At 45.4% G+C, this 24157-nt stretch overlaps 1 protein-coding gene across 1 annotated transcript in view; it reads left to right on the top strand.

Annotated features, from left to right (window-relative positions):
- Positions 1-24157, top strand: part of TLN2 (talin 2) — a 183990-nt gene that overhangs the window by 8849 nt on the left and 150984 nt on the right. Inside the window, exons 5-10 of the mRNA XM_024199754.3 lie at positions 49-191; positions 2907-3034; positions 9138-9201; positions 12093-12197; positions 15563-15718; positions 17128-17229. Coding sequence (XP_024055522.2) covers positions 49-191; positions 2907-3034; positions 9138-9201; positions 12093-12197; positions 15563-15718; positions 17128-17229 — 698 coding nt within the window. The remainder of the gene's footprint in view (positions 1-48; positions 192-2906; positions 3035-9137; positions 9202-12092; positions 12198-15562; positions 15719-17127; positions 17230-24157) is intronic.

Raw genomic sequence — 24157 nt, 5'->3', positions numbered from 1 at the left:
TAAAATATAAATTTGTGATATTATAAGGTGTTTGTGTTTCTGTTCCAGTAAACTGGCTAGATCACAGTCGAACATTCAGAGAACAAGGAGTTGATGAAAATGAAACACTGCTGCTGAGGCGAAAATTCTTTTATTCGGACCAGAATGTAGATTCAAGAGATCCTGTTCAGCTGAACTTGCTTTATGTTCAGGTAGAGTACGTATAGCAGAGAAACCTCTTCCATCCTATTGAGGAATTCTGTGTGGTATTGTTATAGCTAATACTGTAATTGCTTGTGTGTTTAGCTCCCACATGGTCTTATTTCTTTACCATCCCAGCCCTGTATTTGAATTGGAACTTGGGGAAATTCTGTATCTCTTTCATGAGCTTCGTTTCTGGAGTTGGGAGCAGGTCTTGATGTCTGGTTTGCAGGGCCAAATTTTGTTCTCGCTTACCTTTTGCAACCCCACACGCAATTGTGTGAACAGGGGAGTTGCAGCATTTGAAGACTGGGTTTGTCTGTTAACTGAGGGCAGACTGCCTCAGGAAAAATATTAATGATGGATAATCCTGAAAAACGCTGCTTGACTTTTCCAGACTAGTTGAGGTGTTGGCAGCTGGAAAAACGATTTATTGTTAAAACGAGCAAATTGGATCTGTTGGCCATTGTAAAAATGGCATTTGAAGTTACTTTGTGTCTTGGTGTGCATTTTCATGATAGAACCACGCTTCCCATTTTCTATGGCCTTGTTTATAATGACTCAACTGACCATATTGAGATGGCAGATGCAGTTACGTATTATTTGGGAAAGAGGCCAGAGCACCTGTCCTCATTATAAAAGCGGGTTTCAGTTTTTTGCCCTTAATTTTCATAATCATTAAAGTTCTCGTAATTGCCATGTCTTAAAGCTGAAGTCTTTTTGGCTTTCACAGGGGCATTGGGGCTACCAGAAAAAGGCAAAAAATATCTGAGCCAGATGGATAAACTTTGCAGAGGGAATAGTTAGCTAAATTCTTAAAGCACCCCTGCTTTTAATGTCTACTTGTTTTACAGGTAACTTATAAAAATCGTGTCTAAAATAGACAATCTGGTTCTAACAAAACATGTTGTAATGCATCAGTAGTATGAACACAATCACAGAATCACTTCCTAGGAATTAATTATGTGGTATGGAGATTAATAGGTCAGTCCTCCTGAACCTGGTCCAGGTCCATGATTACTGAAAGTTTGCCATCCAGATGACTGTTTAGGCTGAGAGATAGAAGAGTTCTTCAAGGGTTGGTCCCTGTCTGTATTCCACTTTGGGGATACACATGCTCTCCATGCCCCTGGAGTTGGAGAATTTTGGCCTGTGCATGTGCTTTTGCTCTTCTTGTGCCCCCAACCAAGGAGAGAAAGTGCAGGGCAGGCCAACTGCTCTCCAGTTCCTTCTTACCACCTTATGGCCTGGGTTGGAGCCTCCAGTGTTCAGAGCTCTCCTTTGGGTTCTTCGGTCTTTAAATATTAAACATTGCCTTCGTGCTTTTTATATATAGTTATTTCCACAGTTAGTAGTTTTAATAGTTGTTATAGCTTTTAGTAAAGTTTTTATAGTTAGATAGAATCTCTACCTGGTGGACGCCTCCCCAACCCAGATACTCTATTAGAGTTTTCAGATTACACCAGGAACTCTAGGCTTCAAGATTTATGTGTCTTGCCCCATTCCTTCTTGGTCAGCGACAACCATATGCAGTGCTTGTACTGTTTTGGTAAGGTACATATCATGGCTAGTTGTAATATCTGCTGCTCTTTCCCTAGCTGTACCTGTGAAGCACAGGAACTTTGGCTTAGAAAACACCTCATAGAGAAGGCCATGAGGCTGCAGTCGGACCCAGGACAGGGGGCACCTGTTGTACATCAACCTAAATCTACACAGAGTACACTTCCCACCACAAGATCCTACTCTGCTACAGTGGAGTCTGTACTCACAGACTCCTTATTGGGGTCTCATCGGGAAGGCAGAGAACACTCACACAAACATAAGAGTAGGTCTCCTCCTAAGTCATCTCTGAAATCGTCAATCCTTAGAGGTTGAGCAGACCTACTCTGTCAACCTCTAAGGACTTGGGACATGCAAAGTCCCAGGGCCAGGACTCTAACACCCATAAAGGAAGGGCTTCTTTGATACCAGACCCTGTTCCAGTGACAGCCATTCCATCAGTACCATCTGGGTCTGTCAGTTCCAGTGCAATCGGAGCTGCCGCCACCAGTTGTAGCAACACGAAGTCTCTCTCTTCTGACCAGTTTAGTACAAGTGGCTCGGACCCTTCACACTCCAAGGAAATCAGAGACTTACACTGCACCGAAGAATGTCTTTGCTCTTTCTCCATCATCAGGACCTTCCCTAATGAGGTAGATGGTGACTGCACCCGTTGATGTTACCTTGGACCAGTGGCTTTCAACTTATGGTCCGTGTAGACAGACTATATCTAAGGGGTCTGTGAAACAGTCTTAGTGTTCCAGTACCTTTTGCAACCACTACATTTACACACATGACAATAAAGGAAAATGCAGGTGGCTGTCATCCATCACTGTTCATACATTTGCAATTAGTATTTTCCATGTTAATTAGGTAGATAACTTTCCTTTCTGTTACAGCAGGGTATATTGTATATAAATCACATGAAATATTTAGGCAAGAGGTTCAGTTTTGAAAACTGGGGCAGCTCTCTTGGCCTCAGTGGGACTATGGAGATTTACACCAGAGAAGGACCTGGCCCTTTGTTTATTTTGTTAGTTATAAACATATCCACAATGGAATAACAGATACTTTCTGACAGGAAAGCTTGCTGCTTGATTCTTGGCTTGTGTTCTGGCTGTTAAGGAATTTCAAAGACACTTTAACGGCTTCTGATGTGCTTGACATGTCTCTACTTACCTTTATAGGCTCGAGATGACATTCTGAATGGCTCCCATCCGGTCTCCTTCGAGAAGGCTTGCGAGTTTGGAGGCTTTCAAGCACAAATCCAGTTTGGACCTCATGTAGAGCACAAACACAAACCTGGATTCTTAGAGTAAACCATTTTTGCTAATTTCTAAATTTGTGCGTCATTCTGTCCATGCAGCAATGCATAAAACAGTGGGTGTGTTCTGTGTTTCTGTCGTCTTAGACTGATCTTTGATCAGTCAGTGCCATTTCTTAAATCGTTACTTTAGTGAGCTTTATACTTGATTTAAGGTATTCAAGAGACTCTCTTAAAAATGGTGGTGTGCTTTGGAACATACTATGCTTCAACCTTGATTGTCAAGAACTCTTAGTTATTGTAACAGTTCCCTAAAGCAACTGTTACATGATGCTCAGTTATGCAGACAAATCACAGAAGCAAATATCCTTCGGTTCCAATTAATTTGAGTAATCAAACTTCCTGTGTACCATCTGTGTTTAGTCTCACTACTGATTGGTCAATGACTCTTTACTTAAAGAGCTACCGATGTCTCAGAAAACACTATATGTAATAGACTTAATTTATTCCTGGTCCGCATTACTGAGACTGGTTGCGTAACAATTACATAAGAGCATCTTGATTTCTTCAGGGTTTGACCATTGTCTGTGTATTCCCCTCCTGATGTGATGTGATATAGTGGGATGCTGTAGAAGTGCTAAGACAGGGGTTCTCAAACTTTTGTACTGGTGATCCCTTTCACATAGCAAGCCACTGAGTGCAACCCCCCTTATAAATTAAAAACATATTTAACACTATTATAAATATTGGAGGCAAAGCAGGGTTTGGGATGGAGGCTGACAGTTCGTGACCCCCCATGTAATAACCTCGCGACCCCCTCAGGGGTCCTGACCCCGAGTTTGAGAACCCTTGTGCTAAGATAATACTAAGTGAAGGTTATGACATCTGGATCTAGTGTTCACAGTAGGTGTTCCTCTTTAGAGGCATTATTCCTTTAATTTCTTAAAAAGAAAAAAAAAAAAAAAAAAAAGTTTTCCCGTCACAGCAGGGTTTCCCATATTAGAGCTCATTTAACTTCTCTCAAACTGCTGTGCTATGACAACAGAGTTCAGCTGCTGATAACCTTTTCGGGTTTAGTCTTTCCTGGTTATTTCCAAAGAATAAAAAAATTATTGTACCCAGCAGCTCTCAGGGTGTTGGACACAACCTGCAGAACGTAGATTTCCACTGTGCAGGCTATGGCAGACGTACTGTAACTCATTAAACTACAAAATCCATTGCAGTATAAGGACTAGGTTTACTTGGTCCTGCCTCAGCACAGTGGGCTGGACTTGATGACCTCTGGAGGTCCCTTCACCAACCCTATGTTTCTAGGATTGTATGATTCTATCTTTGACAAACAATATATAAATAATTGAAATTCACATCTTAGGGGAGAGAGGAGAGTTTTCCTCTAGTGGAGTACACATACAGCTCAACTTAAAAAGAGCCTGTTGTCTCTAGGGTTTTTTCTTAGAAATGGTTTTATTTTAATTAGCCATAATTCAGTCAGAATAGTGAGGCATTTTATGTGACACTGACACAAACAGTATATATCCATTGTGCAGGCGCATGCCAATTCTTGCATGTACATTTCGTTAGCCTTTTTGTAACATTCAGTTAATGTTCCTTGATCAGTTTTTCCAGGTGTTCTTATTTTTTCCGTTGAAATATACTGATATGTTTAATCTAAGTCTGAAAGAGTTTAAGTTGCACATTACAACTCAATTGAAATAGGGTTGAGCAGTGTTCATTGACTAAACAATGTGACCTCAACACATAACAGGCTTCTATAAGAGATTCCATCTGCTTATACAAAAACAAATAAAGCAAATAGGGTTGATTACTTTTCAGCATTTTTCCAAAACAGATTGGTTTAGTTTACCATATCTACAGTATGTTTATAGGGAGAGCTCCTTAATAGTATCCTTTTTTGTCATTGATAAATGACTTTTGGCAAATAAAGATTATTGCCTGCATTTTGTTAACACTTAGATACTGGTTGTTGGAATTTCCTTACAGAACATGCCAAAATAAATTTCCATTAGTATTAACTGTGAAAGTTCCTGGTTGATCAAATCTTAACTATCTGGATGAAGAAATATTTAAGCTATGCATGGCACCTATGCGGGCAGGCTGTGCTTTTAAATTTGAGAAAATAGCTATTAGAGAGGTCTTAAAGAAGCCCTTTTTCATTGGTATGTAGATAAGAGGGGAGTATTAAGTAGCTAAACTGCCCACCCAGATTTTTGGTCTCCAAGCAAAACCAGTAACCAATCACATAGCTCCTTTAATCCAAGCTATTTTGTAACAAGCAATAGCTTCCCCCTTTGTGATGATTTCTTTCTTAATGAACATTAGAAAAATGTTCTTGATGCTCACGACAAATATCAAACTTTGGAAGCATGTATTTAATATCTTAAGCAAGTGAAGGAGCAAACTTATACAGGATTAAATTACTTAAACACTGCTTGCTATTGCATGTTGGACTGAACGAATAGTTCAACAGATGAGCAATTAAAGAGATTTCAGTGTACTTAGGGTGTGATATTTAGGTGGCTTTGTTAGCACAATTAAATGAACTGCCAAGTAAGATTCAGTTATAGTGTCACAGCATAGATGAACACTATGTATTTTCTTCAGAAGTAGGATTAAAATAATTTTAAACAGTGGGTATGTCTACACTGCAGTGTAAGTCCAGGGTTGGTTAGAACTCAAGTCAGCAGACTCTGGGTTTGTTAATTTAGAGCTTGAGCATCTACACTAATTTGTAACCCCAGGTTAAGAATTGTTGAACCCTGAGTCCCAACTTGCGGCTCCAGCATCTACACTGCATTATGTGGGCTTGAGTCCCACCACCAATATGCCAGACTTAGAATCATAGAAGATTAGGGTTGCAAGAGACCTCAGGAAGTCATCTAGTCCAATCCCCTGCTCAAAGCAAGACCAACCCCAACTAAATCATCCCAGCCAGGGCTTTGTCAAGCTGGCTCTTAAAAACCTCTAAGGATGGAAATTCCACCACCTCCCTAGGTAACCCATTCCAGTGATTCACCACCCTCCTAGTGAAATAGTTTTTCCTAATATTCAACATAGACCTCCCCCACTGCAACTCGAGACCATTGCTCCTGAGAGCAGGAGACCATCTGCCATCACTGAGAACAGCCGAGCTCCATCCTCTTTGGAACCCCCCTTCAGGTAGTTGAAGGCTGCTATCGAATCCCTCCTCACTCTTCTCTTCTGCAGACTAAATAAGCCCAGTTCCCTCATCCTCTCCTCGTAAGTCATGTGCCCCAGCCCCCTAATTATTTTTGTTGCCCTCCGCTGGACTCTCTTCAATTTGTCCAGATCCTTTCTGTCGTGTGGGGGGGGGGGGCCAAAACTGGACACAATACTCCAGGTGTGGCCTCACCAATGCCGAATAGAGGGGAATAATCACTTCCCTTGATCTGCTGGCAATGCTCCTATTAATGCAGCCCAATATGCCGTTAGCCTTCTTGGCAACAAGGGCACACTGTTGACTCGTATCCAGGTTCTTGTCCACTGTAATCCCCAGGTCCTTTTCTGCAGAACTGCTACTTAGCCAGTCGGTCCCCAGCTTGTAGCAGTGCATGGGATTCTTCCGTCCTAAGTGCAGGACTCTGCACTTGTCCTTGTTGAACCTCATCAGATTTCTTTTGGCCCAATCCTCCAATTTGTCTAGGTCACTCTGGACCCTATCCCTACCCTCCAGCATATCTACTTCTCCCCCCAGCTTAGTGTCATCTGTGAACTTGCTGAGGGTGCAATCCATCCCATCATCCACATCATTAATGACTTCCTAAAATGGGTCAGCTCTAGCCCTTTGTGGTGCAATGTAGGAAAATTTGATTCTCCACCAAAGTTGACTGTCCAGAGGACAAAGAAAGTCAGCCCATGGCATTGTGGGATACATTTGGCAGACTCCCAGAGCATGAGTAGAATGAGGCTGTGGCTACACTGCAAAGCAATATGACTTGAATGCGGGGTCCCAGCTTGACTCAGGTTCAGACCCTCCATCCCCTTGGGGTCTTGGTATTCTGGGTCCGAGCCCTGGTTAGTGCAATTTGTGTGTAGATGGAAGGTGGGGTTAGGCTGGAGCCTGAGTTTGAACCCTGGGCTTACGTTGCAGTGTAGATATAGCTAATATTACAATAAGTCCTTCATTCTGTCCATGATATCACTACCTGTGTAGTGCACTGTAAATACAAAGCTCTACAAGATAATGATCCCAAAGACTAATTTAAATGGCTGGAAGCAAATAATAATAGTTGCCTGGCACTTAATAGGTGACTTACCACTTCACTTTCTTGTGTGTAACTGAGGCCCTGGAGTGAGAATGGGAAGAGGAGTGCATAAGAGCAGTGGTTCCCAACCTTTTTCGTCTGGCAGGCGCCAGACAACAAGCCTCTGAGGACCGTGGCAGCGGATGAGCATCCACCGAAATGCCGCCGAGAAGCGGCAACGTCAATAGGCGTCGCCGCCGAAATGTCACCGATTTTTGGCGGCATTTCGGCGGCAACGCCTCTGGATGACGGCGGAATTTCGGGGGCAACGCCTATTGACGTTGCCGCTTCTTGGCGGCATTTTGGTGAATGCTCGTCCGCCAGCCAGTACGTGGGCGCGCTTAGACGCCCGGGGGGGGGGGCCATGGCGCCTGCGGGCACCGTGTTGGGGACCCCTGCATAAGAGGAAGGAGATACCTCTGGAGAATCATATTCAGTGGCTGCCCTTAGGGTGACATCTGCCCCAAGTGGGCTGAGATTTTTGTGATTTGGGAGCTTTTTAAAGCTATTTATTGTGCCAAATTCCACCTTGGGGACTGAACACATTTAATTCACTTCATGTTTTGAGACCTTAAGTGCCACAGAAATTAAAACTGGTTATTTGTTACTTTGTTTTCAGGATACTACTGATATTAAGCATCCATTTAACTGCTTTTGTGGATAAAATGTTATTCTTCCAACACTTCTGGAAAGATGGGGAGTGTCGCGGTGCGGGACTCACCGCTGCGGCGCCTCCTGCTGGTTGTCTCAGGGAATTAGCGTTTCTGGCCTCCGGAGTGCCCTCTGCAGGCCGGTGTCCCACTGCCGCTGGCCCCCCGTGTCCCTCCCAGGACCCAGTGCCCCTCGTCTTTGAGGTGCTGCCCCGTGGTAATGCCCCCGCAGTCTCAGGGTCTCCCCACCCGGGGGAACCCCCAACCCTCTATCCCACCTTGTGAGCTACTGCCAGTCATCATCTAGCCCCTGCTCACTGGGGCAGACTGCAGTGTAAAATCCACTCATCATAGACAAGGGGGGTTTGGACCTGCTGCCTCTGCCTACCTGTGGGCTGCCCCCTGCAACCCCAGTACCTAATTGGCCTTCCACTAGACCACAGCCTGGGGGGTTTCCAGGCCGGAGCTCCCCAGCAACCTTGGCCTTCCCCCAGCCCTTCCCCCTTGCTCCACTCCAGGTACCTTCTCTCAGCTCCCTGCAGCCAGGTCCCTCCCTCTCAAAGCTAGAGAGCGTCTGTCTCTGGCTTCTGGCCCCAGCCCTCTTATAAGGGCCAACTGGGCCCTCATTAAGCCAGCCTCGGCCTGATTGGGGCGTGGCCCCCAGCTGAGGCTGCTTTCCCCAATCAGCCCCACTTCTCCTTTCCTGCCACAGCCCTCTCCCCGGACTGTTTTAAGCCTTTTAAGGCAGGAGCGGGTGACCACCCCGCTACAGGGAGCAATAGGTACTAGTGCACACATTAATAAACTGTAGTGCCACTAGAAAGCAGAGGTAGTGACTGAACTGCAGATGTATAGTTGGCTCATGCTTTGATATCTTTCCCTAAAGTAAAATAAAATCAGTCTTTTACATCTGTATATGAACTCTTTTGAGCACTATTTCAAACTGTTGAAATATATCAGAAGCTTTAGTGAAGGAAAGAATCCCAATTATTTACTTTGTCGGCCAGAAAAATATGAATTCTCATCACATAAGGATGTAGCTGAAATGGCTATTTTTAATGCCAGTTCATCTCCTTAACCTCACCTCTGATATTTAGTCAGTCATGGTCTTCTTTCATCATATGGTATTTTGTGCCTGTTTTAGGAGCCAAAGGGGCTTATTGTTGGCAAAGAGGTAACGGGAAGCAAAGCCATTGTTTAACTATAGTACCTTTTTTCCAGTCTGAAAGAATTCCTGCCTAAAGAATACATCAAACAAAGAGGAGCTGAAAAGAAAATATTTCAGGTAATTACGAGACTGAAAAACCTAATAGTCTCTTGTCTTTTGTAAGAGTAATAAGAGTTTGCTTTCCACAGCTCTGTAGTCTGTGCATGTCCTCTGCTTACATAATAAATTCTCACTAACTCAAGTGTAAAGACGCTGACAGCCTCTCTTTTCTTCCATTGGCATGTTTATTATCCTTTGTTGTTGTTGTTGAAGATTATTCTCTTTTCAGTGCATGTTCAAAGTTCCTTAGACCTTTTCCTCAAATATGTTGAACCATGAAGAAATGCATTGGCACTGAAATAGAAGCACACTTAGGGAGGTCAGTTTAATTTTATCCATAGAACTTTTTATGCCTTCATAGCTCAAGCATGAGCTTCAAGCATTGTATACGACAGAGTTCTGTTGGCAAATGCTTGAATTCAGAGAGGTGGCTGGGAAGGATCAAATTGTTAATGACTGAAATGATCAAATACCCAACATGCTGATACTGCGGGAGACATTTTATAGGATCTTGCACTCGTGTCAGTGTTGATTAATATATAAACCTGGCAACACGCAAGTATATGAGCAATTTTATCTAGTCTGGAAAATTCTGAAGTTAGCAGCTGATATATGGTTATTCACATCATGAAGAAAGTGGCAGTGACATATGATCTCAGCATGGAACATAATTTTAATTATGCACTGCTAGAGTTTGTCAAGTGCTATCCTCTTTATTCCTCGCGCTCCCAGTCCAGGAATTCTTTTAGCTCATGAATTTGCTATAGGTGGAATTACTACTGCCACCTATAGTTGTGGTTGCCCAACCCTTTTCCAGGCTGAATGTCAGCCACAGACTGAATTTTTTTGCAATATTTCAGCAAAAAATGGCTCAGCCATTTCTGAGGATGAGATTAGGGGGAAATATGTTGTTTTGTCCATGTTAAAAATAATTGTTACAACAGATTTGTTGAGATGTTATAGCACCTACATACTTAGGAGCAAGGATTTGAAATTTGGCAGGGGGTTGTCTTGTTAGGGTTGTGTCATTTAGCATCCCTGTGACAAGCAGTCCCAATTTGGCCAAGTTATAGGCTTCAGAAGAATTTCATTTTGAATGTTTTCAAGAGGCTTGTTGGAGTCAGTTTGGCAGCTAAGTTATCCAAATATTTGATCTGCACTGAGTGTGCTCCAGCCTCTCAGAGTTCCTGTGTGCCAGCTGCTCTATACATACACAGTCCCAACAATGCCAACTGACAGTGCTCCATCTTGGGGATACAGTGGCTCCTCCCAGCTACCACGGGCCATTGTGGTGCTGGTCACCAGATCAGAGAACAGGGAGGCAGTTCCCTATGCTCTTGATTCTCCCTCTGCTGACGCCCAGTCAGAATGGAAGAGGATGGAGAAGAGGAGGAAACGGACTCACAGAAATGCAGAAGGAGATAACAGAAGGTGTGGGCAAGGCACAAAGGGAATATATTAAGGGAAGGCAGTGGCTGGGAGCAGGGGATGGATTGTGAGATGGGCTGGGGTGAGGAGCTGAGAGGGAGAGGGCCAAGAAGAGGAGTGGGGGAGGTTAGGATTGGTTGAGCAAAGGGACTGGGCCAAGAAGCTTTAGAGGAGTAACAGTGAAGGTAATAGGGTAGTAATAGACCAGTAAGCCTTCCTTCAGTATCAGGCAACTTGGTTTAAATGATAGTTTAAAAAAGAATTCAAAACCTAGATGAACGTAATATCATTGGGATGAACCAGCTTGGCTTCTGTATGGAACTCTATATTGGAACTCCTTGAGCATGTCAACAAAGTACTGGATAAAGAGGAACCAGGTAACATTATATTGGACTTTCAAAATGCCTTTGGGAACGTCTCTTACAAGAGGCTATTAGGGAAACTAAGTAGTCGTGAGGTAAGCGGTAAAGGACTCTTATGAGTAAGAAACTGGCCAAGAGACGAAACATAGAAATAAATGCTCCATTTTCAACAAGCTGAAGGCTGAAGTGCCGCTAGGTGAATGGATATCACAGTGACTAAAACTTAGTTGTGTTGAATGTAATGCAATGTATTTTGGAACCAATATTGAACTATTAGTATTTGAGTACTTCTAAATAAATTGTAACCACTAGGAAACAGATGTCTGTCTCGTTGTGGACAGGTTAAAAATCCCTTTTCAATGTACAGTGGCTGTCCAAAAAAACCAAAAAGTTAAAATGTGCAAAAATAGGATGGATAATGGCATAACTTTAGTGTATAAATCAGGGTATGGCCTCACATGGAAAGTTGTATTAATCTCCAATGGCAATATCTAAAAAGGGATACAACAAAGAGAGAGGGGTTCAGAGGCAAGTATCAAAATGATTAGGGACGTGGAAAAACCCTGCAGAGAAAGAAATTATTGGGCCTGTTTACCTCGGGGGGAGGAGGGGGAGGAAGGTGATGATATACAAAATAATGGATAGTATAGTGAAGGTAGATCAATGAAAATGACAGGTGTCAAGTTTATAACTAATAAGGAAGTGCTGTGTTGCACAACTATCATATGGCATTGAATTTCACAGCCTATCATGGGCTAAGTGTAGCAAGATTTTTAAAAGATTGGTCATTTGTGTGGATGCTGGGAATCTCCAGAGTGGCTTTATGTAAGATCTGAAATTTTTTTGAAGGGATATTAAACTTCCATGATTTGAGGGATAAACATAACTGGTGATGATTAGGCAGAAACTCCCCTTTGGGCAGCTTGTTCCATAATTCTTTGTGTCAGAAAATTTGAATATATAACCTTGCTAACATTTCAGCCCAGCGATGTTTTGATTTAATTAGTTTCACAATTAAAAAGCAGCCCCGATCAGTTAAAAGCTCCTTTCATAGTTTCCAGTGGGCATTATTTCTATTCAGTCTAAGTTATACAAAGTAAAACTGAGCTCTTGTTCTAGGAACACAAGAACTGTGGAGAGATGACTGAAATTGAAGCTAAAGTGAAGTATGTGAAGCTAGCACGCTCCCTCAGGACATATGGAGTGTCCTTTTTTCTTGTTAAGGTAAGTTCGGATTATGCTGGCAACAGACGTGCTTGATTATGTATTACCCCAGACCACTTTCTGAAAGCAAAGTTTGCATATCCAAGGTTTGAGCCTGTAGGACAGCCTTTTCCACTAAAAAGAGAGCTCACTGAATTGTATTGTGGTAGCACACCAATCAGATCAGGGCCCCATTGTGCTAGATTCAATTGTCAGGGTCAAAGGCAGCCTGTCTCAGGCTTTGACTTTTTTTAATTGACCTACCAAAATATTTTCCCCTCAAAACATTTAGAAAAACACCACAAGTCTGCTTTCCCCAGCTTGGGAGTTAGAGGTTTACCTGAATGTGCATATTGAAATCTCTGCATCTTACAAGAACCATATTCTCAATTGTGCAGTTATTTTCTCTTACACTTCATACAGCCATCACCTTAAGGACTTGAATTTTCTGCATTTAAAATCACAGTAATTTTATAATTGAGAGAAGATGACTAAACCATGACTTGGCAGATATAGAATTGTTTTGCTGCTGCTAAACAAGACTTGAATCATTGCTTGATCAGTTTTCTCTCAATGAGGTGGTCCAGGTAAGAAGAGAACTGCAGTCTAGATTTTCCATCCTTGGCTCCCAAAATTAGGATTCTAAATCCTGATTTTCTGAAATGCTGAGCACCTACAAATTCCACTTAAGCTGAAGGAACATTCAGGTGCTCTGCAGAAAGTGAAATGGATGATAACTTTCTAAAAGCTTGACATCATTAATTAGCTTTTGCTCCTTTAAGTAGAAGTGACTGTCGTATTAGGTACCTTTTTATGGAGACATATTAAAGTAGAATCTCATCTCTGAGATTGTTGTTTTCAGACATCATAGGCCAGAATTAATTTATCCACTGGAGAGAATATATGGTGTGCATTTGGCATCTTCCCAGGGATGCCTATTACATGCTTATTTGATTTTGCTCTCTGTATGTATTTATTCCATTTTCCTAAATTCATTTTCTTTTCTTGCAAAACCTAAATACTTCATTACTGTTCAGTGCATTAAATTATTTTGCAAGTGAGTTAAGTGGCTTACAATATAGTGATTTATGAATGAAGAACTAAATGGTTCTTCAGGATCGTAAGTACTGAAATTTAATTTGGGCATAAATTTTAAAAGAAAAAAATGCTGTAATTATTTAGAAAGCACAATAAGCTAGTGATGGTTTCACACTGGTTTCATCAGCTAATCATGAAGTTGTATATTAGAAGCTATCCTGAAAATATCTCTGCAATTTTCAGTAACTAAAATATTAAAGCTATACAAGCATGCACATTAACAGCAAACAATCAAGTTGAGAATTCAGTCCAATTTTTCAGCGATGACTAACTGGATCATTGGGCTGATGATAGAAATACTTACCCTTGCATTTTCATGGATGCGTCAATTTGACTCCATGATTTTCCTTGTAGCTTGAAGCAAATAGTAACTGAATCATTCTGTAACTGGCATAGAACTTCAGTCTGAAAGAAGTGTGTGAGAGGAAGTTGGAATAATTTGAAGTCCAGGTCTGATATCTAACAAAGGACGTAGGACGTAAATAGGAGTTGATTCTCTGTAGCCCATGACATAAAATAAATTCAAGGGGAGCAGAACATATGGAATCATTTGCATTTCATGATAGATTTTTTTGTTGCACAGTAAATTGGTATCTGGTCCTTGCTCTATGGACTTTAAGTGCTAGAGAGGCAGTATACTCAGCCCTTGAGAGACGGCACCTGTCAGCCTAGAGAGACCCCCTCATAGTGATGCTGACATGGGTGAAGTTGTTTAAATGGTTAGTAAAACAAACGTTTTAGAGCTATGATGTATAATAAATGGGGCTGACTTTGCCTCCTGTAAACCTCAGAATCCTTAATCTGTGTTGCTCCCTGCTAAATCTTCATTCTCTTAATAAAACACTATCAGAAATTCTACAGGGAGAAGGCTTTGGAAGCTAATTTACAGTATATTGCCTAACATGCTTCTTAGTTTTTCTGGGTGGGAGTTGGTCATTGAACGACGTATCAGAGGGGTAGCTGTGTTAGTCTGTGTCCACAAAAACAATGAGGAGTCCAGTGGCACCAAAAGACCAACAGATTTATTTGGGCATAAGATTTCATGGGTAAAAAACTGGTTTTTACCCACAAAAGCTTATGCCCAAATAAATCTGTTAGTCTTTAAGGTGCCACCGGTCATTGAAGTGTCATGTGAACTGTTTCCAATGTAATTTTTAAATTGGAAAGCTAGTTTACAAAAATATCACTACCAGGGTAGTTGAAAGTAACTTTCAAAGACTTGGATTGTAAAATGCCTTTTTTATTTGAAGGGGGGGTTTCTTCTCCCCACCACAAGCGGTTACTTGTGCTGAATTGCACAGTGAAGGTCAGTTGCAGTTTAATGTCTTCAAGCTGTACCAGATTAAGGGTGAAGACAGATTCTCAAGACCCGAGTAAAGCTTTGAACATGAGTAGAATTTTGGTATGAAATCTCTTGGCTCACATCTCTTTCCAAGTTATGCTAAGTGCGATATCTGAATCTAAGAAGCAAAGTAGGATAGATGTGGACCACGTAGAAGGAAGTTGTAATGAAAATCAAGCAATAGCTATAGAGCGTGATGCTCCATTGTTCTGTAGCTTGGATAGTCACTTCAATCACTAAAAGTGACTGTAAGTTGCTACCAAACCACAATGGCAGTGATAGTCACATCACACCAGTGTAAATGACTGCACAAGGTGTGGGGCATTGGAGAATGAAGCCATAGTCTAAAAGTCACTGGAGATGTGTATCCTATCACTTAATTCTGGTGTGTGTTCAGAGTTGTCTTTTTAAGAGGATAACTCTGGACTGAGTCCCTCTGAGCATTTACTTAACCATGTTGTAGACAAGATGAAAAAAAGACAGTGAATGCTTGAGGCTCTGAATACAACAGTGTTTTGAAAATGAATGAAAAAACACTTCTAGCAGTGTGTCAACATTAAATTAATCTATGCACTTGCCATGTCCAGAGAAACTGAGTTTGGGCCTGTGAATTGTCCTCTGCAGTGCGTCTAGTTCAGGGGTCGGCAACGTTTGGCACGCGGCTCGCCAGGGTAAGCACCCGGGTGGGCTGGGCCAGTTTATTTACCTGCTGACGCGGCAGGTTCGGCCGATCGCGGCCCCCACTGACCGCGGTTCGCCATCCCGGGCCAATGGGGGCGGCGGGAAGTGGCGCGGGCGAGCGATGTGCTGGCCGCGGCTTCCCTGGTCTAGTTCTTCCTTTATGTAAGTGTATCCAGTCACGGTCATTCCCAGTCTACTTCCTCCTTTCCCCTCTGTCATATGCCTGTTGATAAGTGAAAACTAATCCTTGATACTTCCGTTACAGGAAAAAATGAAGGGCAAAAACAAGCTGGTTCCTCGTTTGCTGGGCATCACCAAAGACTCAGTGATGCGTGTGGATGAGAAGACCAAGGAGGTGTTGCAGGAATGGCCACTGACAACTGTGAAGCGCTGGGCTGCCTCTCCAAAAAGCTTCACTCTGGTACTCTTTCTGTATGTTGTTACAGAGAAGGAGGGTTCTGTCTGTCATGGGGAAAGGAGTATGGACTGATGCACTAAATTGATTGGCCCTGTAGGGTTTAGTTTAGTTTAGTCCTGAAGAAACAACTCGGCCAATTTTCTTATGGCCAACAAACTCTCTCATGTACATAACCCGACCTTGATTATCCAAAGCACTGTTTTAAAGAGCCATCTGCCTGACATCTGCTAATTTTGGTTGTGAATAATCAAGGTTTTCAGAGTGCAGTATAAAAGTGACAGACAGGCTGTGAAACTAAATAGGGCTAAAGAAAATGCCTCACAGTTTGAGACTTAAAGCGCTCAATTTGTTTAGCTTATCAAAAAGATGATTGAGAAATGACTTGAGGTGTGTAAGTACCTTCATGGAAAGAAGGTGCTGGAGGCTCTTCAGTTAGTGCAGGGGTTCTCAACATTTTTCTTTCTGAGCCCCTTCCCTGCCCCCTCAACATGCTATAAACATTCTACGGCCCATCTGTGCCACAACAACTGGTTTTCTGCATAAAAGCCAGGGCCAGCACTAGGGGGTAGCAAGCAGGGCAATTGCCCAGGGCCCTGTGAAGCTACATTGCTCAGGCTTCAGCTTCCACCCCAGATGGCGGGGCTCAGAGCCTTTAGCTTCAGCCCCATGCAGTGGGGCTTTGGCTTTCTGCCCTATGCCCCAGGCAGAAAGCTGAAGCCCCACTGCATGGCCCTGCTTGGTGGACCCCCTGAAACCTGCTTGCGGCCCCCCCAGGGGACCTCAGACCCTGGTTGAGAACCAGTGGCTGGAAGTTGATTCAGACAAGATTAAATTAGAAATAAGGCAAACATTTTTAAGTGAGGGTAAGTAACCATTGGACCAAACTGCCAAGGAATGTGGTAGATTTTCTGTGTCTTGAAGTCTTCAGATCAAGACTGGATGCCTTTCTGGAAGAAAAGGTTTAGTCAAACACAAGTTAATAGGCATAGTGCAAGGGTATTGTATGAAATTCTGTGGCCTGTGTTACACGTAGAAGGTCAGAGTATGTGATGTAATGGTCCGTTCTGGCCTTAAAATCCATAAATGTATGAAATGGATCCAATCGAAAGAGCTTTTTTTTCCCTCACATAGTTTATTGTGGAGCCTTGGAATGGTTTTATCTGCCATAAGAGCTGTTAGCTATAATAAGACATCAAAGGTAAAAGGAAATTTCAGCTATTTTTATTGGGTTTTGGCTTTGGTGTAGACTCTGATCCTTATATGGTAGATATGAGCTTGTTGGATTAAATGCAAAGAAAGTTAAAAATGTATTTCCCTATATCTCTAATTTTGGTCATCTTAATATAGCTGATGTTCATTTATTTAAATTCATTCCCAAGGGTGAACTGCTTGTTATACCTTTTTTTCCTCAGGATTTTGGTGAATATCAAGAAAGTTACTACTCAGTACAAACCACTGAAGGAGAACAGATCTCTCAGCTAATTGCAGGTTACATTGATATCATATTGAAGAAGGTAAAACTTTAGGATGTCAGTAAAAGTGCAGTAAAATTAGTAAATGCAATGTCTCTCTCACAAAAGATAGGTTACGTGATAGCAGTAGCTCGCTTTCTTTTGTGAAGCTAACTAGGTATAATTTTTCTTTGCTGTGACTGGCTTGTAGCAAGAACTCCTAGAAAATAGTTCTGATTAATTACTATAAAGAAGTGTTTATGGAAGTAATATTGAAATTATTAGCTGTATTGAGGGAATGGGTTAGAAGACTTAACTCAGCATGCTTGGGCATTTAAGTGGATAATCTTCTGGAAAGCAGCTACATGTCAGTGGGCTTATATCAAGAGATTAATGGCCTAAAGCTTTCTCCTTAACTGTAGAGAATAAACCATATAACTATGGTAGTTACCAACAAAAGTTAGCATTTGCCAACAAATGCCACATGATTACTAGATGTGTTCTAAGCACTTTCTGTGGGAAACCTGTGGCATCTTAACTACTATTACGTGCTTGCTGTTGACAAATTTTATTAGGATTAGACCAAACTACAACATAATCCATTATAAATATATGTTCATGCCAGAGAAGTGACAGACAACTGGAAATTTCAGTAGGATTGAGGATTTTTGTTTAGGGGAATTCCAGGCCTAGAATATCAGGGGTGTTTCAGTTTGGGGCTGGGGTGGATTGCCAGTATTCATCACAACTCTCTTTCTAAGTCTGGCTCAAGCCAGCATTGTCAGTTCCAAATTTAATGAGCACTAAATATGTTCAAATTTTAGTTTAAGTAGAAACTTGCGTTCTTCTTCGAGTGATTGCTTATGTCCATTCAACTTAGGTATGTGTGCTTGCCACATGCACCGGTGCCAGAGGTCTTTCCCTCAGCAGGAGATTGGCTCTGGCGCCCCTGGAGTGGGGTGCGTATGCCACGGCATATAGGGTGCCGCCGGCCCCCTCCACCCTCAGATCCTTCTTGCCGACTGACGGTGCATGGAAGTGTTGCTGCGTCAGCTAGCACTGTTGCTTCTCATGCGTTCGAACTCATTTAACTCTTGTATATTATTGTATATAGTTTCCCTCTAGTTTTAGTTTCCCTATTTGTTTGTTAGAGACTTAGTAGGTCCCAAACAGGACTTCGCCTCAGGATGGGGCATGCCCCAGACCCCAGGCTTTGAGCCCTGTGATCTTTGTAAAAGCGATCCACATAACAGTTGTTTACGGCGCTTAGGCAAAGGACACATTAGGGATTAGTGCAGAATCTGCAAGTCCTTCAAGCCCAGGATGAAGAACGAGTGTGACATTCGCTTGAGAGTGCTCCTTATGGAGTCTGCCCTTACCCCGATGCCGGAGCAGCGCTCTGATTTGGCGCCGAGCACTGTGAGCTCGGTGCACGGCGCTCCACTGGTACCATCTGCAAGCCAGCACCAGTCCTCTTCCATGGCTCCAGCCAAGAAGCCCAAGAAGACGGGGCGAGGAAGGTCTCCAGCTTCCTGCAAGGGAAAGGACAAGTCTTGGGTGGACTAAGGTCCTGTCTTGGGCACTTCTTCACCCCCTTCGGGATCTCGGGCCCCAGGTCAGCAGTGTAGCCCAGCCTGCTCCCCGCCAGTTCCAGGTGCTGTCCATGCCGGAGGCCCTGCAAGCAGCGCAAGACGTTATGTCCTTCCTAGTGCTGCCCACTCCGGCCCCTGCGGGGTCCTGGTCACGGGGTAAACCTGTGTTTGGACCACCACAGTCTCCACCTCTACGGCAACAGTCCCCATCATGTGGGACGTCCTGCCAACGGTCGCCCTTGCGCATCCGAAACACTTCTGACCGTGATAGGCAGAAGCTTCGCAGCCCCATCCAGTGTCCGGACCTCGGACAAGGGCAGAGAGGCTCGAGGCACAGCTCGCCAGTAACTGGGCACAAATCTCTGGAGGCATGTGAGCCTCCCTACCCCCAGCAGGAGTTTCGGAGTCGGCGCCTGGAATTTCCACGGTACCGATATCGCTGCAGGGACAGGTTGAGGGACCGATGGCACCGTTCTTCAAACCATCGCCAATCCCCCAGCACGGCATCACCGCATGCAGCTACATCTTCACGACGCCAAGCCTGCTCTGGTTCCTAGTCCCGCTCGTCAAGCATGAGGTGCAGATCGCTGGCCCGGGGCCATCGTGGATCCACCGAGCACCACCAGTCACTGAGGCCCCAATCCAGGCACTCATCGAGGTCAGCCAGATCCAACTCCAGGAGGAGCAACCAGTATTGATTGGGACAAAGCCACCACTCAGTCCCGTCTTGGTCGCAGGGGAGCGACCACGTGGGCTCTAGCTCGGATTTAGAGCGAGGTTCCCTAGCTGCAGGACAAGCTCCGATACCTACAGTGCAGATTACATCGATGGCACCACAGCCAGCCCCGTGGCCTCAGACTCCGTGGCCAGCACAGTGGTACCCATGGAACCCATGGGGGTTCACTCAGCCCTCCCAGGCAGCGTGCTTAGTATCTGGACCTTTGGAGAGACTGGCTCCCGCCCTCTCCAGCTTTCCTCCGGTTCAAGAAGCCTCAGCTGCAGGCACCCCGCAGGCACAGGAGGGAAGTGGGTGAGCATGCTGCTGGACCACCTCTGGTTGCAGAGGACCCCTTGGTACCAGTTTTCTCCTTGTCATCGCCAGATGAGGCTATAGTGGGGCCCCCTCCACCGGTTCCCCAGGATGATGTGAAGGCACATCAGGAGCTGTTAAAGAAGGTAGCCGCCAACCTGGGCCTCCAGGCAGAGGAGTTAGAGGAGCCCACAGACTCCCTCTTTGATGTTCTCTGTCCCGTAGCTCTGGCCAGGATAGCCTTGCCCATACATGAGGGGGTCGTGAAAATTACAAGTGCCCTCTGGCAAACCCCCTCCTCCTTGCCTCTGATCTCCAAGTGGGCCATCCAAGGGTCACGAGTACCTTTATACCCACCCTGCTCCCAATTCACTAGTGGCAGAGGCGGTCAACCACAGAGAGAGAGAAGGTGAACTGGGGGCTACCCCTAAGAATAAAGACTGAAGGAGACTAGACTTGTTTGGGCGTAAAGTTTATTTGTCCTCCAGTCTACAGTTGCAGGTGGCCAACCATCAGGCCCTCCTAGGCTGCTTTGATTTTAATATGTGGTAGGCCATGACCAAGTTCAAGAGCGCCCTTACCGAGGCCTCGAGGAAGGAGTTCCGGGTCATCCTGGATGAGGGCTCAACTGCGGCCGGACACCGCTGCCCATACCATGGTATCAGCCATGCGCAGGGCTTCTTGGCTGCTTCTCTCTGGTCTTTCCTCAGAGGCTCAGCAGTCAGTGCAAGACCTCCCTTTCGATGAGCACATCCTGTTCGTAGAACAGACAGACAATAAACTTCATGGCCTGAAAGATTCCTGCTTGACCCTACAAATACTGGGCCTTACGTCCCCGGCCCTTCCCGCAAGTGGTTTAAGCTGCAGCAGGTTCAGAACCAGGGGAGCCACCCTCTCCAGGAGCCTCGCTATAAAAAAAAATCCAGGAGCTGCAAGAGGCACCCTGGCCACCAATACCCGTCTACATCCCAGTCGGGCTCGACCAGCAGTAAGCTGATGCGCAAGCGCCTGTTTTGCCGGTACGCCCAAGGGCGACCTACCAGACTGTTTCCCGGATCCTTCCTCCTCTCTGTTTGCCAACCACCTTTCTTCCTGCATGAGCGTCTATAACATTGGACCGATAGGTCCTCTTCAGTTACTTTCTACCCCCCCTTCCCGTCCCTCTTCATGGACCCTTCTCACGAGAGTCTTCTCATGCAGTAGGTAGAAGGTCTGCTGCAGCTGGGTGTGGTGGAGGTAGTTACTGTGGAGTACAGGAACGAGGGATTCTATTGACGATACTTTTTAATCCCCATGGGCAGTCTGCGGCCCATACTAGACCTGTGGGGCTTGAACCGCTACTTAGTGAAACTGAAGTTCCGCATGGTCTCCCTGGATCCAGGAGACTGGTACGCCGCCCTCGATCTGAAAGATGCGTACTTCCACATCGCCATCTTCGAGGGACACAGACGCTTCCTCCAGTTCATGGTAGGTCCCGACCACTATTAGTTCGTGGTCCTTCTGTTTGGCCTAGCAATCGCGCCATGGGTATTTACCAAGGGCATGTCGGTGGTGGCGGCAGCTTACCTCCGATGTCGGGGTATCCAGATTTATCTGTACCTCAACAACTGGTTCGTCAAGGGCAACTCCAGGTCCAAAGGGACATCACAGTGCTGCTGGCCACATGCCATTGCCTCGGCGTGTTGGTGAACGACACAAAATCCATGTTAGTTCCAGTCCAGAGGATAGAGTTCATCGGAGCGGTGCTTGACTCGACCTGAGCCAGGGCGTTCCTGCCGCTGGAGAGATTCAGGGCACTGACGGACCTCATCACGGAAGTCTCTGCATTTCCCCTGACCACGGCCAGGGTGTGCCTACACATACTAGGTCACGTGGCAGTATTTACATATGTGGTGTGCCACGCCAGGCTCCAGATGCGACCCCTGCAGCAATGGCTGGCAACTGTCTACTCCCAGTCCAGGTACCACCTGGAAAAGGTTGTCACCATTCCCGCAACAATACTCACCTCACTCCAATGGTGGTCCAACCCTGGGAATGTCCTGGAAGGAGTCCCCTTCGACAGCACTCCCCACTCGGTTGAGTTGGTCTCGGACGCCTCGGATCTCGGTTGGGGAGTGCACTTCGGCGATCTCCAGACCCAGGGTACGTGGTCCCTGGAAAAGATGACATTACACATAAACGTCAAAGAGCTCAGGGCGGTCCGCAGGGCATGCGTGGTCTTCCTACCTTACCTGTTGGGCAGAGTGGTCAGAGTCTTGACGGACAACACAGCCTCAATGTTCTACATCAACAGACAAGGGGGAGTGCGATCCTCAGCCCTATGCCAAGAGGCACTCCGTCTTTGGGATTTATGCATCGACCACGGAATCCATTTAGAAGTGTGTCATCTCCGGGGAGTCAAGAACACGTTAGTGGATCATCTAAACAGGGACTTCTCCTCTCACCACAAGTGGGCGCTCCACCCAGAGGGAGCCTGCATGATCTTCCAGAGGTGGGGATCTCCCCAAGTGGATCTGTTCGCCACCAGGCAGAACAGGAAGTGCCACTGCTTCTGCTCCAGATGGGGTCTGGGCAAGGGCTTCCTCTCTGATGCCTTCCTCCTGTCCTGGGCGGGAAGCCTGATGTACACGTTCCCCCCGCCCCCAATCCCACTCGTCAGCAGGGTCCTGGTGAAAGTCAAGAGAATCAAGGTCCAAGTTATCATGATTGCCCCAGTCCCCCTGTGGCCCCCGCTGGACTAACCAGACCTGCTGTCACAGAACCACGGTCGCCTCTTGCACCCCAACCTCGCATCTGTCCACCTCGCGGTATGGATGCTGCGTGGCTGAACCCTGAAGAACGAACCTGTTCAGAGGCGGTCCGGCAGGTCCTCCTGGGGAGTAGAAAATCCTCAACTAGACAGACCTATCTGGCAAAGTGGATGAGGTTTTCCCACTGGGTGGCCGAACCAGGCATCTCCACTTCGCATTCTTTGGTGTAGTCGACCTTAGACTACCTGCTTCATTTGAGGAACCAGGGCCTGACACACTCCTCTATCAAGGTGCATCTGGTGGCCATTTCCACCTTTCATCCACTCATCCAGGGGCAGACGATGTTCTCCCATGACATGATGGTCAGGTTCCTCAGAGGTCTCGAGAGACTTTTTCCTCAAGTTCGGTCCCCGATCCCTCAGTGGGATCTCAACTTGGTTCTGTCCAGGCTCACGGGCCCGCCCTTTGAGCCTCGTGCTCCCCGTCTCACCTATCATGGAAGGTAGCTTTCCTGGTGGCGGTGACATCAGCGAGGTGAGTTTCCAAGCTCTGAGCCTTGACCTCAGAACCACCGTACACGGTCTTCTATAAGGACAAGTTCCAGCTCCGGCCCCACCCGGCCTTCCTTCCCAAGGTGTTTACTTTCCACGTGTGCCAGGACATCTGCCTTCCGGTCTTCTGCCCTAAGTCCCATGAGACTAGTGAAGAGAGGCGCCTTCACGCCTTGGACATAAGAAGGGCTCTGGCTTTCTATCTAGATCGGACAAAGTCTTTCCGTAGGTCAACTGAGTTTTTCATCTCTACAGCTGATAGGATGAAAGGCCTCCCGGTGTCCACCAGAGGATCTCTAACTGGATTACCTCTTGCATAAGGACTTCTTACAAGCTGGCGGGTGCCCCGCCGCCACCAATCGTCAGAGCCCACTCGACTAGAGTGCAGGCATCCTCAGCGGCCTTCCTGGCACACGTTCCGATCCAGCACATCTGTAAAGCTGTGACGTGGTCCTCAGTACACACATTCACAGCCCACTATGCCATCACGCAGCAGGCCAAGGACGATACTGGGTTCAGCAGAGCTGTGTTGCAATCTACATGTCTGTGAACTCCTTACCCGCCTCCATGGGTACTGCTTGGAGTCACCTAAGTTGAATGGACATGAGCAATCACTCGAAGAAGAAAAAACAGGTACCTTTTTCCATAACTGGTATTCTTCGAGATGTGTTATTCATGTCCATTCAACGACTCACCCTCCTTCCCCACTGTCGGAATTTCTGGCAAGAAGGAACTGAGGGTGGAGGGGGCTGGTGATGCTCCACTCCAGGGTGCGCCAGAGCAGGTCCCCTAAGGATAGTGCTGAGGGAAAAACTTCCGGCACTGGTGTATGTGGCGAGCAAACACACCTAAGTTGAATGGACATGAGCAACATATCTTGAAGAACACCAGTTACGGAAAAAGGTAATTGTCTTTTCGAACTGCTCTAAGTTTTACAAGTAGAATTCCAAGCTAAGGCAGCTTCTCTGTATATACTGAGAGTGTACAGATGTGCAGATTTCCACTCCCAAACCAGTCCTTTGATTTCTTCTTTAAAATCTGCTCACACAACCAGCTTCTAAATGAGTG

This window comes from Terrapene carolina, unplaced genomic scaffold (assembly GCF_002925995.2).
Source record: "Terrapene carolina triunguis isolate 2854851 unplaced genomic scaffold, T_m_triunguis-2.0 Scaffold67, whole genome shotgun sequence".
In the NCBI taxonomy this organism is placed as follows: Eukaryota; Metazoa; Chordata; order Testudines; family Emydidae; genus Terrapene; species Terrapene triunguis.
The sequence above is the reverse complement of the archived record's forward strand: the minus strand, read 5'-3'. Positions and strand labels throughout refer to the sequence as shown.